Here is a 16,763-nt window from a genome sequence, read left to right on the forward strand (position 1 = left end):
GAATCTAATTTGTACGGTTAAGCAATTTACACACCCAGACAAGATGACGTTTATAAAGCACTAAGAAATGCATTTAATACAAAATCAATTTGAAAAACACACCAGAGAAATCCGACTGCACAAGGAATCTGCTGGTTTGGGTCTTTGTTTCGCAGTTCCTTGCAGCTATCTAGGAACTTGGGTTACCCTCCTCCAAGTGGCCAAGCCATCCATTACTGGAGAACCAAATCAGCGGAGTTTGTCTTTTGCAAAAGACAAATGGAAAATGACTACGAAAACCAGACCGTTCGTCTGGGGAGAAAACAATTAAGTCTCTCGCATCGAACTCTGGGGTTGTTGGGTCTTTTTGCTGGCATTGCTTCTTCGTGGACAAAATGCTGACGAGGGACACAACCTGTATCTTCAGCAGAAACAAACCTGAATCCCAAATAACCCAGAGGAACACGAGATCAGACTCTTAACACATCTGCATTCCCCCCCCACCTGAAAATTGCAAACCCAAGCAACTTCTGGTGTCCTCCCAGATGTGTGGGGGTTTTTTTTCTGTCTCTCTCTGGGGTTGTGGAAAGATAAAATGTCAACACCACTCAGCCCTTTGTGACATCCAAGTTCTTTAAATAGAAACCTGAATGCATTCTTTCTTCTTCTTCTTCTTCTTCTTCTTCTTCTTCTTCTTCTTCTTCTTCTTCTTCTTCTTCTTCTTCTTCTTCTTCTTCCTCTTCTTCTTCTTCTTCTTCTTCTTCTTCTTCTTCTTCTTCTTCTTCTTCTTCTTCTCCTCCTCCTCCTCTCTTCTCCTTCTCCTTTCTTCTCCTTCTCCCTTCTCCCTTCTTCTTCTTCTTTTCTCCTCCTCCTCCTCTCTTCTCCTTCTCCTTTCTTCTCCTTCTCCCTTCTCCCTTCTTCTTCTTCTTCTTCTTCTTCTTCTTCTTCTTTTCTTCTGCTTCTTCTGCTTCTTCTTCTTCTTCTTCTTCTTCTTTTCTCCTCCTCCACCTCTCTTCTCCTTCTCCTTTCTTCTCCCTTCTCCCTTCTTCTTCTCTCCTCCTCCTCCTCTCTTCTCCTTCTCCTTTCTTCTCCTTCTCCTTCTCCCTTCTTCTTCTTCTTCTTCTTCTTCTTCTTCTTCTTCTTCTTCTTCTTCTCCTCCTCCTCCTCCTCCTCCTCCTCCTCCTCCTCCTCCTCCTCTTCCTCCTCCTCCTCCTCCTTCCATATCCATCATTGGACATTGGTGATCATGTTGGCCATCCTATTTTTATCAACAGCCGCATGAAAAAAGTGTTGCTGAGTTTTGTCCAAACTGGTCCCTTAGATTTTGAAGCCATGATGTTCTTCTTCTTCTGCCTGGATCTCTTTTGCCTTCAATCTTTCCCAGGAGAATTAAGTGAAGGATGCCGTATTTTTCCGGGTGTCTCATCCCATGTCCAAAATATTCTTTCTCTTTCTTTGATGGTTTTGAAATAATGCATACTGGCTGCATATAAATACAATGTGTTTGTGTTTGTGTGTGTGTGTGTGTGTGTGTTTTGTGTGTGTGTGTGTGTGTGTGTGTATTCAGATCATTAATCTAGCTGTGAAATCACTTTGGACTCTGCTGTCATCCTTTTCTTCTCACTTGAATTAATTTCAGATTTGCTTTTTTTATTATGCCCTGTCTTAGATTCTTTTTTTTCTCATTAATTTCTTCACCTATGAAATCCTTCTGAACACCGTTATAGGATTATTAATATAATATTACTAGCCGATAACCCACCAATTGCCCAGGTATTTATTTGTAGGGGGGGAAATGTCCGGACCAAACGTGATTCCTAACGTTGGATTTCCCCCCCTTACCAGAGGGAGCCCCCTGGCGGAGTACTGTGAAGCCGTTACCATGGCAACTCCACTGCGCTGCACAGTAGGAGCCATTTTAAGGCAGTACGGTAGAATCCATTGTAAGGCATAACAGGCTGTATCTTAACAGAACACACATCCTGAGGGGTGTTAGGAGTGCCTTACCCCTCACAGTATTTTTTTCCAGAGACTAAGTTCGGTTGAAATTGCTTCAGGCATTCCAGAGTTATGCTGGAACATACACACCAGTGGTGGGATTCAGCCAGTTCGCACCTATTCGGGAGAACCGGTTGTTAACTTTCTAAACAGTTCGGAGAACCGGTTGTTGGAAGAAATCTCCTTTTGTTTTTTCCCCACTTTACAAAGCTAATCCTATAAGGAAGGCAGGAAGGAAACATTCTGGTGTTGTTTCTAATCTGATCTTTATTGCCCTGCTTACAGAAACTACCTCTCTGGTTAACCCTTATGACATTGTCACAGCTAAGGTGAAGCACCCATCGACATGAGTGACATTGAGTTCGCCATGCCCACGCAGTCACATGATCACCGAGCCACGCCTACCCAGCTGGTCATTAGGTGAGAGAACCGGTCGTTAAATAATTTGAATCCCACCACTGATACACACACAAACAGAGACACACAGAGACACTGCCATTTTTATATATATATAGAAGATTATTAGTATACTTCTAATATAATATGATAGACACATGCTGAATCTTAAGATCCCGAAATAGTCCTGGTTATCCCTTTTTCCTCCAAGAAGCTCCCATCTGTTCATACTTGTTCCTCAACCTTAATCTTATCCTCCTACCTTGAGATAAATTGCATCAGGTAGGACCGGTCCAAATTTGGCCAAGGTGTCTCAAGACCTTCGGTCTCCTTCATCCAATCTATATTTCTCATCGATGTATCCGAGCTGCAAAAGGTAGAAGAGAAACAACTGAGGTGAAAGAGAAAGATGAATGGAAGCAAGCAGTTTCCACTGAAAAATTTTTTTACAAGAAGGAGGGGAAGAACCCACTGTCAACCCCCCCGCCCCAAAAAAGTCACAAGATGTTTTTGTTAACCCATCTGGATCGACACAATTAAGTTATTCGAAGTTACGGACTTGGTGAAAAGTTTTTTTTTTTTTTTTTTTTAAAAAGGCGATGGGTTTGCATCACTGGCTTAAATGCTATGTATGTATGTATGTATGTATGTATGTATGTATGTATGTATGTATGTATGTATGTATAATTTAGTGTCACAACCCCTGGTATGCCCCAATTATGGGAGGAAGCTAACTGCTTCCATTATCTGTCAATCGGCTCGTCACAAGAGTCCATCACGACAGAAACCCAATATTTTACTGTTGCCTTTGTTATATTTGTTTGGTATTTGTGCTGATAAATAAATAAAGGGAGACTAGTATAGATCTATTTCAAGCTATTTAGCTCTCATCAGCTAGTCATACCCTTCCTAATATAGCCCAGGTTCGAATCCCAGTAAGGGTATGGCTAGCTGATGAGAACTAAATAGCTTGAAATAGATCTATACTAGTCTCCCTTTATTTATTTATCAGCACAAATACCAAACATATATATATATATATATATATATATATATATATATATATATATATATATATATATGTATGTATGTATGTATGTATGTATGTATATGTGTGTATGTATGTATGTATGTATGTATATGTATATATACACACACACATATATATATACACATATACATATATACTTATATATATATACATATATATACATATATATATACATATATATACATATACATACATATACATGCACATACATACACATACATATACATACATATACATACATATACACACACACACACACACACACACACACACACACACACATACATACATGCATACATACATATTTTCAGATGCAGTAGGAAATTAAGCAAGTTGATGTCAAGGAAATGTTGTCCAAAAAGAAGAAGGAAAGGAGAGGTTTTCCACCTTGCATTTACTGAATTTCTGGTGATTCTCAACTACTATAAAGAAAGTCGAAGGGATCATTTACAATGGTTATAGCACCTCCATGTGGCTCGCTAACGAATCCATCAGCTTAAAAGAGAAAGAGGCAGGAAAGATGTCTCAGCAATAAATTGGATAAACAGTTTAAGTTTAGCCCTTTGGGGATCCCCTCCTCGCCTCTTCTTTTTCGCAACAAAACTTAAAAGGGTTGAAGAAGATTGTGGGGGGGGGGGGAGGAAATGCAGCGATTCTGTGGTTTTTATCGCAGGAGCAGGAGGATTTAGCACAATCGCATCTGCGCAGCCCCCCCACCCCACCCCTAGCAACCATGAGAAAATCCACCTTGTATTAATAACTATATAAAACATTATTTTTTTAAAGTAGCAGGAAGTAGCCGGATCTGAAAAGTGGTGGTATGTTTTGATTATAAGAAAAATTACTTCAACAGAAGATTTCCTGCTTTATAAATCAGTTTGCTTCCTGATTGTCCCAAAGGTGGGGGTTTTTTTTTCAAGAGGCAACTGGACTTTCTGGATTTTTTCTCTGAAGAGGTTTCGCTTCTCATCCAAGAAGCTTCCTCAGCTTCTCTCAGAAGCTTCTTCAGATTTTCTCAGAACTGAAGAAGCTTCTTGGGTGAGAAGCAAAACATCTTCAAAGAAAAAACAGAAAGTCTTGAAAAAGCACCTTTGAGACAACCGTGGGTGGCAGAGAATCTCCGTAGATCTCTGCTTTCGGGTGTGCTAATTTTCTACCTGCTGAAAGATTTTACTTAAGGGAACATTTTTAAAGTGTGAGTTTCTACCTGTAGATTAAGATTAGACAGTCTGAGCTTGTCCGGTTATTGAGTGAATTATGTTGTTTTTTTTAATTCTGCTGTTTCCTCAGAATCACAATTCAGATGTGATTTCCTTCTGAATAAACACACACCAAACTTGAAAGTTTGAACACAAAATCTCACGCAAAGACCAAGAAAAAGGAAGGGGAAATAATTAGCTCATCCATCACTATTTTCAGGGGGGAATGAAAGTCCCATCAACAGAGCAAAGGACGGGTAAAAAAAATCTTCCAGTGTTTTCCTATCAAGTCACCAGGAACCTAAATAGGAAAATGAGGTCTCATCCTTTCTGTGTTCTCCTTGTTTATTTGCACCTTCTTAGAGGGAAGAAATTAAGCATGAAATTAACTAATCATGTTGCTTCCGCGCTCCATATAAATCACCACTGTCACCCACTGTCCTTGATGTCCAAACCAAGAGGAAGGCTGTTGGGTGGAAGGAAGTCCCGTGTCCTTCAAAATGGGGAGCTCCTCTCTGGGTTGCCACAGGTCCATGCCTGATGTGCTTGAAGGAACCTCTGGTGAAGGTGACATCAAGAGGCTTGCTACATCAATGGTTTTGAGATAGTGTGACGACCTCTCGCGGTTTCAACTTGTCCAAGAAGAACTGGGTGGAATTGGCACGTTGCAGAGCCCTTCAATTAAAACAACGCCATCTTTGGGGATCCAAAGAACCATGAGCTCCCTCAATCCCTGAGAGGCAATCATGTCATGGGAACATCAAAACCCAGTCATTTTTGGCTAATCCACCAAGAAAAAGAAAGGAAAGCTCAAACTGTCCAAGGAGCTTCTGATTCAGTTCTACACAGGAATTATTGAGTCTGTCATCTGCACCTCCGTAATTGTCTGGTTTGGTTCTGCAACCCAACAAGACAGGCACAGACTTCAACGGATAATTAGAACTACAGAAAAAACAATGGCCACCAACCTGCCTTCCATCGAGGACCTGCACACTCAAAATGAGGGCCCTGAAAATATCTACAGACCCCTCACATCCTGGACATAAATTGTTTCAACTCCTACCCTCAAAACGAGGCTATAGGACACTGCACACCAGAACAACTAGACACAAGGACAGTTTTTCTCAAACGCCATCACTCTGCTAAACAATTAATTCCCACAACACAATGTCAATAATTTTACCAAGAATGTATTACTATTATTCTTCTCTTCCTTCCTAGTATCTCTCTCTCCCCACATATGACTATAACCATGTTGCTTGTATCTTTCAATTTATATTGTTTTTATTGTTTCCTAGTATGATTTGATAGCTTATTAGTAACCTTGACTATCAGTAAGTGTTGCATCTTTTTATTCTCGATGAATGTATTTTTATTGTCCTTATGTACACTGAGAACATATGCTTTCAGCCCTCTCTAAGCGGTTTACAGAGTCAGCATATTGCCCCCAACAACAATCCGGGTCCTCATTTCACCCACCTCGGAAGGATGGAAGGCTGAGTCAACCCTGAGCCGGTGAGATTTGAACCGCCGAACTGCAGAACTGCAGTCAGCTGAAGTAGCCTGCAGTGCTGCATTTAACCACTGCGCCACCTCGGCTCTTAAGTCCTTATGTACACTGAGAGCATTTGTGCATATGCTCCCTCAATCCCTGAGATGCAAATTCATATGCACAAATTCATTGTGTGACCAACCACACTTGGCCAATAAAGAATTCTATTCTATTCTTTTTTTAAAAAAATCTAGAGAGGAAGCATGGAAGAAAACCTTAGACTGGACCGCAGACAGATGGACTTCTTGTCATCTGGTTCCAGATTTCTTGGACTTAGCTGGACAGAGGAAACCAGGATGTCCACTTTCCACCACAAATGGCATGCTCTACAACTTTCACCCAACTTTGCTTCCCTGTTTAGATGAAGCTTCTTGGATTTTTCGCGAGGTCCCCTCAAGAGCCGAGGTGGCGCGGTGGTTAGAGTGCAGCACTGCAGGCTACTTCAGCTGACTGCTAGTTCTGCAGTTCGGCTGTTCAAATCTCACCAGGCTCAGGGTTGACTCAGCCTTCCATCCTTCCGAGGTGGGTAAAATGAGGACCCGGATTGTTGTTGGGGGCGATATGCTGACTCTGTAAACCGCTTAGAGAGGGCTGAAAGCCCTATGAAGCGGTATATAAGTCTACTACTATTTGCTTAGTTTGAAACAAATAAATGACAGAAGCTCATTTTAGCCCAACCGAAAAAGAGCTTCAAAGCTATTGAGAAGAGAATGTCATGGAAAAGGACTCCCATAACTTCCACCGGTACTGAACGCAATTATCTCGGGAAACTCATGGCCATCGAAGAAAGCAATAAAAGTCCCATGCGAAGTTCTTTGGAGAGCATGGTGTATGTCTTCATTTAAGTTAAGAGCATTTGTGGAAAGAAACTCCGTGGCGTCCTGTGGCTTCTTCCCAAAAGTCACAATAAAGCATGGGAACTGTCTTTCTTTGCATAGCGTGGCTAATAGAGAGAGATAAGCCTTGTTGGCACAGGATACTTCAAGCCAAGTCAATAATCCAATAAATATTTTTGTGTTAAGCGTGCGCGCGCGTGAGTGTGTGTGTGTGAAGGGCAGAGCATCTGAGCCTCTTATGGAGAAAAATTAACAGAAGTTTAGGCATGAAAGAGAAGTTCGTACCGATTTTTGTCTCCTTAACAAATTTGTTCTTGGGCAATAAAGACAATTGTCTACCATAAATCCATTAATATTATTGTCATCTTTATTAGTATATTTTTACCATGGGAGACATGATGTTATTCTTCCTAATCTCAAATATGAGGTTTAATAGGATCATTCCAAACACGTCCCCGCTGGTAGCTATTTTATTACATTTGTAGCAGATGATGCAATACTCAATTATCTTCCTCACTATTGCTACTCCGGGCTCTTCTCTAGGACCCAAAATCACACTTACTGGAATAAGCTGATTTTATGACTCATATTATCTTTGGCGGAGCTTAAAAGACATTCACAACCGTAGCCTTTACTACCACAGTTCACAGGTGCACCGTGAATAATTTGTCTAAGCCCTTAAAAGGAGGAATGTTACAATTAATTAGTAGAATAACTCCATGGAGTTATTTTGGCTACCATGGGTAGCTTAAGAAAAAAAAAATTAACTCGCTGTGTTCTGAAATCTTACCAAACTGACAGCTTTCGTGACACAGATGAGAAGAATCTGTTTTAAACTTTCTTATGACCTCAATTTTTATGATAAGGGAGAGAGGGAGGAAGAAAGGAAGGAAAGAAGGAGAGACAGGGAGGGAGGGAGGAATTTCTCTTCACATTGCTTAAGCATTCATTGGCCAAGATTCTGTATGCAGTTATAGCAATAGCAGTTAGACTTATATACCGCTTCATAGGGCTTTCAGCCCTCTCTAAGCGGTTTACAGAGTCAGCATATCGCCCCCAACAATCCGGGTCCTCATGGCGGGAAGAAGGGAGGGAGGAAGGAAGAAAGGAAGGAGAGAAAGGGAGGGAAAAGAGAGAAAAGAGGGAGGGAGGAAGGAAGGAAGGAGAGAAAGGGAGGGAGGAGAGAGAAGGGAGGGAGAGAGGGAGGGGAGAGAAGGGAGGGAGGAATCCGTCTTCACATCGCTTAAGCATTCATTGGCCAAGATTCTGTATGTAGTTATGGCGGAAAAGGAAGGAAAGGAGGAAGGGAGGGAGGGAGGGAGGGAGAGAGGGAGGGGAGAGAAGGGAGGGAGGGAGGAATCTATCTTCACATCACTTAAGCATTCATTGGCCAAGATTCTGTATGTAATTATGGCGAAAAAGGAAGGAAAGGAGGAAGGGAGGGAGGGAGAGAGGGAGGGAGGGAGAGAGGGAGGGGAGAGAAGGGAGGGAGGGAGGAATCTACCTTCACATCACTTAAGCATTCATTGGCCAAGATTCTGTATGTAGTTATGGCGGAAAAGGAAGGAAAGGAGGAAGGGAGGGAGGGAGAGAGGGAGGGAGGGAGAGAGGGAGGGGAGAGAAGGGAGGGAAGGAGAAATCTATCTTCACATCACTTAAGCATTCATTGGCCAAGATTCTGTATGTAGTTATGGTGTAAAAGGAAGGAAAGGAGGAAGGGAGGGAGGGAGAGAGGGAGGGAGGGAGAGAGGGAGGGGAGAGAAGGGAGGGAGGGAGGAATCTATCTTCACATCACTTAAGCATTCATTGGCCAAGATTCTGTATGTAGTTATGGCGTAAAAGGAAGGAAAGGAGGAAGGGAGGGAGGGAGAGAGGGAGGGAGGGAGAGAGGGAGGGGAGAGAAGGGAGGGAGGGAGGAATCTATCTTCACATCACTTAAGCATTCATTGGCCAAGATTCTGTATGTAGTTATGGCGGAAAAGGAAGGAAAGGAGGAAGGGAGGGCGGGAGAGAGGGAGGGAGGGAGAGAGGGAGGGGAGAGAAGGGAGGGAAGGAGAAATCTATCTTCACATCACTTAAGCATTCATTGGCCAAGATTCCGTATGTAGTTATGGTGGAAAAGGAAGGAAAGGAGGAAGGGAGGGAGGGAGAGAGGGAGGGCGGGAGAGAGGGAGGGCGGGAGGGAGAGAGGGAGGGGAGAGAAGGGAGGGAAGGAGAAATCTATCTTCACATCACTTAAGCATTCATTGGCCAAGATTCCGTATGTAGTTATGGTGGAAAAGGAAGGAAAGGAGGAAGGGAGGGAGGGAGAGAGGGAGGGGAGAGAAGGGAGGGAGGGAGGAATCTGTCTTCACATCGCTTAAACATTCATTGGCCAAGATTCTGTGTACAGTTATAGCGGAGAAGGGAGGGAGGGAGGGAGGGAGGAGAAGGGGAAGAGAACTAATGACTTGCAGTGTGAAAGAACTTCATTTCATAAAAAATATCTTTAAGCAGAGAAAGCACGCTTGGTCTCCTCCAAATCAAATTTATTTACCAAGCCTATTTCTGTGGCTTCCTACGATTGTTTTTAGGTCTTCTCCTGCAGGCCCAACGGGCGTTGTAAAAGAGCTTATCTATTTATTAGAATGAGCGAAAGAAACAAGTTTGATAAATTATGCACCGCTATCTGGCTGGATAAAAATAAAAGGCTAGGCATTTTTTCACGGCTAGAAGGCACCTGGGTTTCCCGCTAACTCCAGGGATGGAGGCACTATGGAGGCTTTTAATGCTGTCATTGGAAACGGATTGCAATTCAGGGTGGTTAAACGGACACCTTTTCCGGAAGGATTACAGCTATACAACCCCATTCCTTCATTTGTAAATCATTTTGCTTTTCTTAAGGACTTCTGGCTGGCCCGCTTGAGTTTCTCACCAGCCTTTTGTCAATATCTTCTACCGGTTTTGTTCTCAGTGTCACAAGACTTCTTGACCTTGTTACGGTCCTTTCTCCTCCCAGGCACTCGGGTTCTTAATCAAGTGGTGTCCTGCCATCGATTTTCTGGAAGCTTCAATGCATGCCACAGATTTCGTAAAAATGAGCAGAAATAGCTCATTTTTGCCAATCCTTTGAGATACTCCAGATCAGGAGATGAGTTATGAATGCTAATGATAAGGCTGTGGTTTCCTGCAACTGAACATGACTTTATCCTAAAAACTAGCTGGATAACCGTGCTCCACTACGACACTACGTGATCGGGCTTGATAAATCGACACTTATAGTTTGAAAATTAATGAGTAGTTATGATCGGCCTCCCTTCTCCCCTTCTCTTCCTCAGGCTTGCCCCACGGAGGCCTCGCCTATCTTATCCCCTTCTCTCCCTCAATCCAACTCCTTAGCATCAGAGTATTTTTTTTCAGATGGGGAGGGGCAGTAGAATGTCTAAAGTGCCAGCCTGCAGGCCAGATGAGTCACGCGCTGGCCACACCCATGCCCAAGTGGCAGTAGGAACAGAGATCTTTTTACGTGGGGAGGGAGAGTAGAATGTCTAACTCCTCAGCATCAGAGCGTGTTAACAAAAATATAAGAAACACTAATGATCTGATGGTCATTTTGAAAAAAAATCCTTTCTTAGCGAGCACCTAGAAGCCAAGAGGAATATGTGCCAAATATCAAGTTTGTAGGCTTTATGGTTCTGGAGATTTCGTGATGAGTGAGTAGTATTTTGCTTTTATATATATAGATGAAAATAATCTGAGATCCGAAATATATGTATGTGTGTGTGTGTGTGTGTGTGTGTGTGTGTGTGTGTGTGTGTGTGTATATATATATATATATATATATATATATATATATATATATATATATATATATATATATATATATATATATATATATCACAACCCCTGGTATGCCCAAATATGGGAGAAAGCCTACTGTTTCCATTCTCTGTCTATCGGCTCGTCACAAGAGACCATCCAGACGGAAACCCAATATTTTTACTGTTGCCTTTGTTACATTTGTGTTGTATTTGTGCTTTATTTATTTATCAGCACAAATACAACACAAATACATTTGTGTGTGTGTGTGTGTGTGTGTGTGTGTTGCATTTGTGCTGATAAATAAATATTTGGGCATACCAGGGGTTGTGACACAATACGTATGTATGTATAGTGGTATGTATGTATGTATGTATGTATGTATGTATGTATTTATTTATTTATTTATTTGCTATTCCTATTTTGGACTCGGATTTCTCTTTTGACATTGCTATCTTGGCTGTGGCTCTTTTTCCTGCTCCTCGAGTTTGTTCACGTAGCCCATTTCTCCAAGTTGCAGGGAGTTTCCATTTGAGCTTCATCAGAAGGAAGAAAAAGACACAATTCCTTTGGCAAAGAACAGCCAGTAAAGAAGCCACCGCAGACAATGAAATTCATTTTAAGAGGCTTCACCATCCAAAGTCATTTCTTGAGATGGGCAGCTGTGCCAATGAATAAATAAAGTTGGCCAAATCTCAGCTAAGAATATATTTTGAAATGGGACGCCTTTCTTTCTCCTCCCCGCCCCCTCTTCCCCTGGATCCAGGAGAAGACAGTCATTATCATTCCTTTGAAGAGTAAATTCAAGTGATGTGATAACATTATTGTGAGCAAAATCAAGCTACCAGGAAAACCTGACTTGTTTCCTTTGAAGAAAAACTTGAAATGGGATTTGACTGCAATATTTCAGCCAGATGCAATTAAAGTAATGTCATAAATATAGATATGTAAAAATCCAACCTCATTGCTAACAGAATATGATAACAAAGAAATGACGGTTGCAACAGGACGCAGCTAAGAATGAAGTGCTGCACAATATATTCATATATATTGTATATACAAAGATTAACTAGGGGAGAGAGGGAGAGAGGGAGGGAGGGAGGGAGGGAGGGAGAGAGAGAGAGAGAGAGAGAGAGAGAGAGATGGATGGATAAGATACGACCAGTCATGGAAGGAAGGAAGAAAGGAGGGAGGGAGGGAGGAAGGGACGGAGGAAGGGTGGAAGGAAGGAAAAACAAAGGAAGGGAGGAAGGAAAAAATGAATGAATGAATACATGAAGGAAGGAAATACAGAGCAATGGGGAGAGAGGCGGGAGGGGGGAGAGAGGGAGGGATAAGCTATGAGCAGTCACGGAAGGAAGGAAGGAAGGAAGGAAGGAAAAATGACAGAACAAAGGAAGAAAGAGAGGAAAGAGGAAATAAGGAAGGAAAAGAAGGAAGGAAAAGAAGGGAGGAAAAGAAGGAAGGAAATACAGAGCAATGGGGAGAGAGGCGGGAGGGGGGAGAGAGGGAGGGATAAGCTATGAGCAGTCACGGAAGGAAGGAAGGAAGGGAGGAAGGAAGGAAGGAAAAATGACGGAACAAAGGAAGAAAGAGAGGAAAGAAAGAGGGAAAGAAGGAAGGAAAAGAAGGGAGGAAAAGAAGGAAGGAAATACAGAGCAAAGTCCTCGTAAAAGAGGACTTTTAATTTGTTTGCTAATAAAAGCCACTGCGAGAACTTCTGATTTGCACCTACTACGGTCTAACACCACTTCCCTCCTCCAAAATTAACACTAATTCTGCTTTGGTGTTTGTGTGAATGCATTTGCTAGCTTGGTAAGCAACCTGGGATGCATCTTGGGTGGAAACAAAACTCTCCCCCCCCCCCTTTTTCCAAACAAGGAGCCTTCTAACTTCCTACCTTTTGGTTGTTTTTTTTAAGTTTTCTTGAGCAGCAACTTGTCCGACAGAGTCATCTTGTGGTCCAACGTAGCATTACATTCCGTGGCTCACACACCTTTGCACACCAGACCGTCACTTCCATTGTTTACTCCTGCCGGAAAGCAAAATTCCACTCAGAAGCTGTTTGTGTGTGTGTGTGTGTGCAAAAGTTCCGTTGACATCCTCCCCTAGCAGGCAACCGTTAAAACCCAAATGGGTTTTTTTTCTTATTCTTCTCTTTCTTCCTAGTGTCCATCTCTTCCCACTTATGACTGTAACCATGTTGCTTGTAACTTTACAATTTACATTGTTTTATTTGTTTCCTAATATGATTTGATTGCTTATTAGTAACTTACGACTATCACTAAGAGTTGTGTCTTATGATTCTTGATGAATGTATTCTATTTTATTTTTCTTCATGTACATTGAAAGCATCTGCACCAAAGACCAATTCCTTGTGTGTCCAATCACACTTGGCCAATAAATAATTCTATTCTATTCTACTCTATTCTGTTCTGTTCTCTCCTACATTCGTTCTGTTGTTTTATTCTATTCTATTCTTCCCTACTCTACTCTATTCCATTCCATCTCCTATCCTATCCTATCTTATTCTACTCTTCTCTATTCCATTCCATCCCATCTCCTATTCTAGTCTAGTCTATCCTCTTCTATTCTATTCTACTCTATTCTGTTCTATTCTCTCCTACATTCGTTCTGTTCTGTTTTATTGTATTCTATTCTTCCCTACTCTACTCCATTCCATTCCATCTACTATCCTATCTTATTCCACTCTTCTCTATTCCATTCCATCCCTTCTCCTATTCTAGTCTAGTCTATCCTCTCCTATTCTATTCTACTCTATTCTATTCTCTCCTACATTCGTTCTGTTGTTTTATTCTATTCTATTCTTCCCTACTCTACTCCATTCCATTTCCTATCCTATCCTATCTTATTCTACTCTTCTCTATTCCATTCCATCCCATCTCCTATTCTAGTCTAGTCTATCTCTCTCTATTCTTCCCTACTCTACTCCATTCCATCTCCTATCCTATCTTATTCTACTCTTCTCTATTCCATTCCATCCCATCTCCTATTCTAGTCTATCTTCTCCTATTCTATTCTACTCTATTCTGTTCTATTCTCTCCTACATTCGTTCTGTTTTATTCTATTCTATTCTTCCTTACTCTACTCTATTCCATTCCATCTCCTATCCTATCCTATCCTACTCTTCTCTATTCCATTCCATCCCATCTCCTATTCTAGTCTATCCTCTCCTATTCTATTCTACTCTATTCTGTTCTATTCTCTCCTACATTCGTTCTGTTCTGTTTTATTCTATTCTATTCTATTCTTCCCTACTCTACTCTACTCTATTCCATCTTCTATCCTATCCTATCCTATTCTACTCTTCTCTATTCCATTCCATCCCATCTCCTATTCTAGTCTAGTCTATCCTATTCTATTCTATTGTTCCATAAGTCCAGCCGTTCAAGCCACAAGACCGATAGGTGAAAACAATTGATTGATCGATTATCATTGGACCTATATGGCTGCCCAACTTCTAAAAGTGATTCTGGGTGACTTACAATTGAGGCATTAAAAACAATAGAAGTAAAACATGAATAAAAGGACCAAGGAACCCCCATTTCCACCCGTCCCCAATTAAATGATAACAAGATCACCAGGATATCATTTTTCTTAATATTGTCTATATTATGATTCTTCGCATCGTCTGCCAGGTATTTAGAATGGATTTGATATTTTTGTCCACCTATCAAATCATTTCCAAGGATCTGATGTGGATGCTTGAGGATTATTAATGCAATTATTTGAGGACTATTAATAGAATTAATAATTTATTTGGTGTGGGTAGATGTTGAGGAGTTGCAATGAAGGCTTTGGGGAAGATATTTCAGATATTATGATGCCTTCAAGAGCTGCCAAAATCAGAACATGCAGGTTGTCCTTGACTTACAACAGTTCATTTAATGACCGTTCAAAGTTACAACAGCACTGGAAAAAGCGACTGATGAGTTTTTTTTCACACTTATGACCATTGCAGCATAACAATAGACACGGGATTTACATTTGGATGCTTGGCAGCTGACTCGCATTTATGACGATCGCAGTGTTCCAGGGTTACGTGATCCCCTTTTGCGACCTTCTGGCGGGGAAAGCAGATTCACTTAACCAAAGTGTTACTAATTTAAGAATTACAGCGATTCACTTAACCACTGCGGCAAGAAAGGTTGCAAAGCAGGGCAAAACTCAATTTTTTCGCTTAGCAACGGAAACGTGAGGGTTCATTTGTGATCATAAATCGAGGACTGTTTGTACACAATCCATGGCAGTGCATGAAGATTCAGTGGAAGTCAAAAGTTGGACAGTGAGGAAGCTGTTTTAAGACTACTGAATTTTAAAAAGACCTTTTCAGGATGCTCAACACATTTATTCCCAAATTTTATTCAGATTTCAGCTTTAAGCCACAGAAAAGGGGACGAAAAAGAGGCCAGTGTGGTCGCATTAGAGCAAAAAATGCCTCTATTTGCAGAGCTGGGCTTTTTTCTATTTGATAATATTTGGTAAATCTATATTTGGAAGAAACACTTGGGCTTCGTTAGATTGCAAATTGTGTTAGAATCTGCAAAAGCCGCACATCCGACCACCACGTCCATTTTAAACCGTCCATTTATCTCCTTGTCCACAAATAACCTCCGCGCTTCTTTACTTGGCCCCTCAACCAACCCGCCCCAACTCTCCTCCAGCAAAACTGCCGGCCATTTCCGGCCTCTTCCCCCCTTTTATAGAACACAGGGACTCCCGCCTCCTTCGGCTCGCCATTGGTCCGCCCTCTCATTCCCCGGGTTTCCATTGGAAGAGAGGTTGTGAGTGAAACGAGCGGCGTCGCCGTTAAGAAGAAACATCGAGAGGACGAGGAGGAGGAGGCGGAGCCCCATCCGTTCCGAACGCGCGTGCGTGAAAGAGAGAGAGAGAGAGAGAGAGAGAGGAGGCGGCGCCCGACCTCTCCCCCCTCCCATGCCAAAAAACCGCGCGGGATCTCGCGCCAACTCCCAACAACCCGCTCACGGTTCGGCGGGAGTTCTCGCGCGATCAGAGAAAAAAAAAAGGAGGGAGGGAGGGAGGGGGGGGGGGAAACGAGAGAAAGCGAAAAAAGGGAAGCGACGAGGGGGGGGGAAAAAAAAAGGGGGCGCTCCAAAAAAAAAAAAAAAAAGCCCAGTCCCGCCGGCCGCGCAGGCGCAGTGCGGGGCCGCGTGCGCAGACAACGCGCGCACCACGCAGGCGCTCTCTCTCTCGCGCGCGCGCGCTCTCTCTGTGTTTCCCCCTCAGTCGCTTCACTCCTCCCCCTCCCCCTCCGCGGCCCCTCCCACCACCCGGCCGCTTCTTCTCCCGCCGCGTCCGCCGCCGCCTGAGGGAAGCCGGGAAAAAGAAGGGGAGAAAAAAAGGGCGGGGGGGGAGGCAGAGGAGGAGCGGAGCCTCCCGCCGCCGCCGCCGCCGCGTCACGTGACGCCGCCAGGCTTTTAATGTTTACATTTGAGGCGGGCGGCCCGCGGCGCCGCCCCTCCCCCACGCTCCTCCGTCGTCGTCGCCTCAGCGGCCTCCCGCTCCGCCCGCCCGCCGCCGCCCGCCTCCTCCCCCCGGCGGCCGTTTCGCCTCCCCTCGCGCCTTCGGGGCCACGCCGCCCGCCGCCGCCATCACGACGAGCCGTGAGGAGAGGGCTCAGAAGGAGCCGCCGCCGCCGCCGCCGCCTCCGCTCGGCCTAGAGCGCCCGCGACGACGCCGGCCCGCGCCCGCGCCCGGACGGGGAGCCGAGGCCGCCGCCGCCGCCCTCCTCCTCCTGCCCCCCAAGGCCGCCGGCGGCAGCGCCACGGGACGCTTGGCCCGCGGAGGGGGGGCAGCCGCCGCCGCCGCCCTGGCCATGGAGGAGCTGGTGGTGGAGGTGCGCGGCTCCAACGGGGCCTTCTACAAGGTGAGGCCGGCGGGGGTGGGAGAGGGGGCTGGACAGGCCCCAGAA

General features: G+C 43.7%; 1 protein-coding gene and 1 long non-coding RNA gene across 4 annotated transcripts in view; one reads left to right on the plus strand and one right to left on the minus strand.

Annotated features, from left to right (window-relative positions):
- Positions 1–16,763, minus strand: part of LOC116515300 — a 17,358-nt gene continuing 595 nt past the window's right edge. Inside the window, exons 2-4 of the long non-coding RNA XR_004256234.1 lie at positions 12,710–12,841; positions 2,636–2,740; positions 1–394 (exon numbers count right to left, since the gene is read on the minus strand). This is a non-coding gene — a long non-coding RNA (uncharacterized LOC116515300). The remainder of the gene's footprint in view (positions 395–2,635; positions 2,741–12,709; positions 12,842–16,763) is intronic.
- The window catches only part of FMR1 (FMRP translational regulator 1), a 19,071-nt gene continuing 18,417 nt past the window's right edge, over positions 16,110–16,763 (plus strand). Inside the window, exon 1 of one of the 3 annotated variants that reach the window (XM_032227253.1) lies at positions 16,110–16,718. In XM_032227253.1, the coding sequence (XP_032083144.1) occupies positions 16,668–16,718 (51 nt within the window). In that variant the 5' untranslated portion in view covers positions 16,110–16,667. The remainder of the gene's footprint in view (positions 16,719–16,763) is intronic. The other 2 variants (XM_032227252.1, XM_032227254.1) reach the window with 2 other exon arrangements.

Source organism: Thamnophis elegans, chromosome 12 (assembly GCF_009769535.1).
Source record: "Thamnophis elegans isolate rThaEle1 chromosome 12, rThaEle1.pri, whole genome shotgun sequence".
NCBI lineage: Eukaryota > Metazoa > Chordata > Lepidosauria > Squamata > Colubridae > Thamnophis > Thamnophis elegans.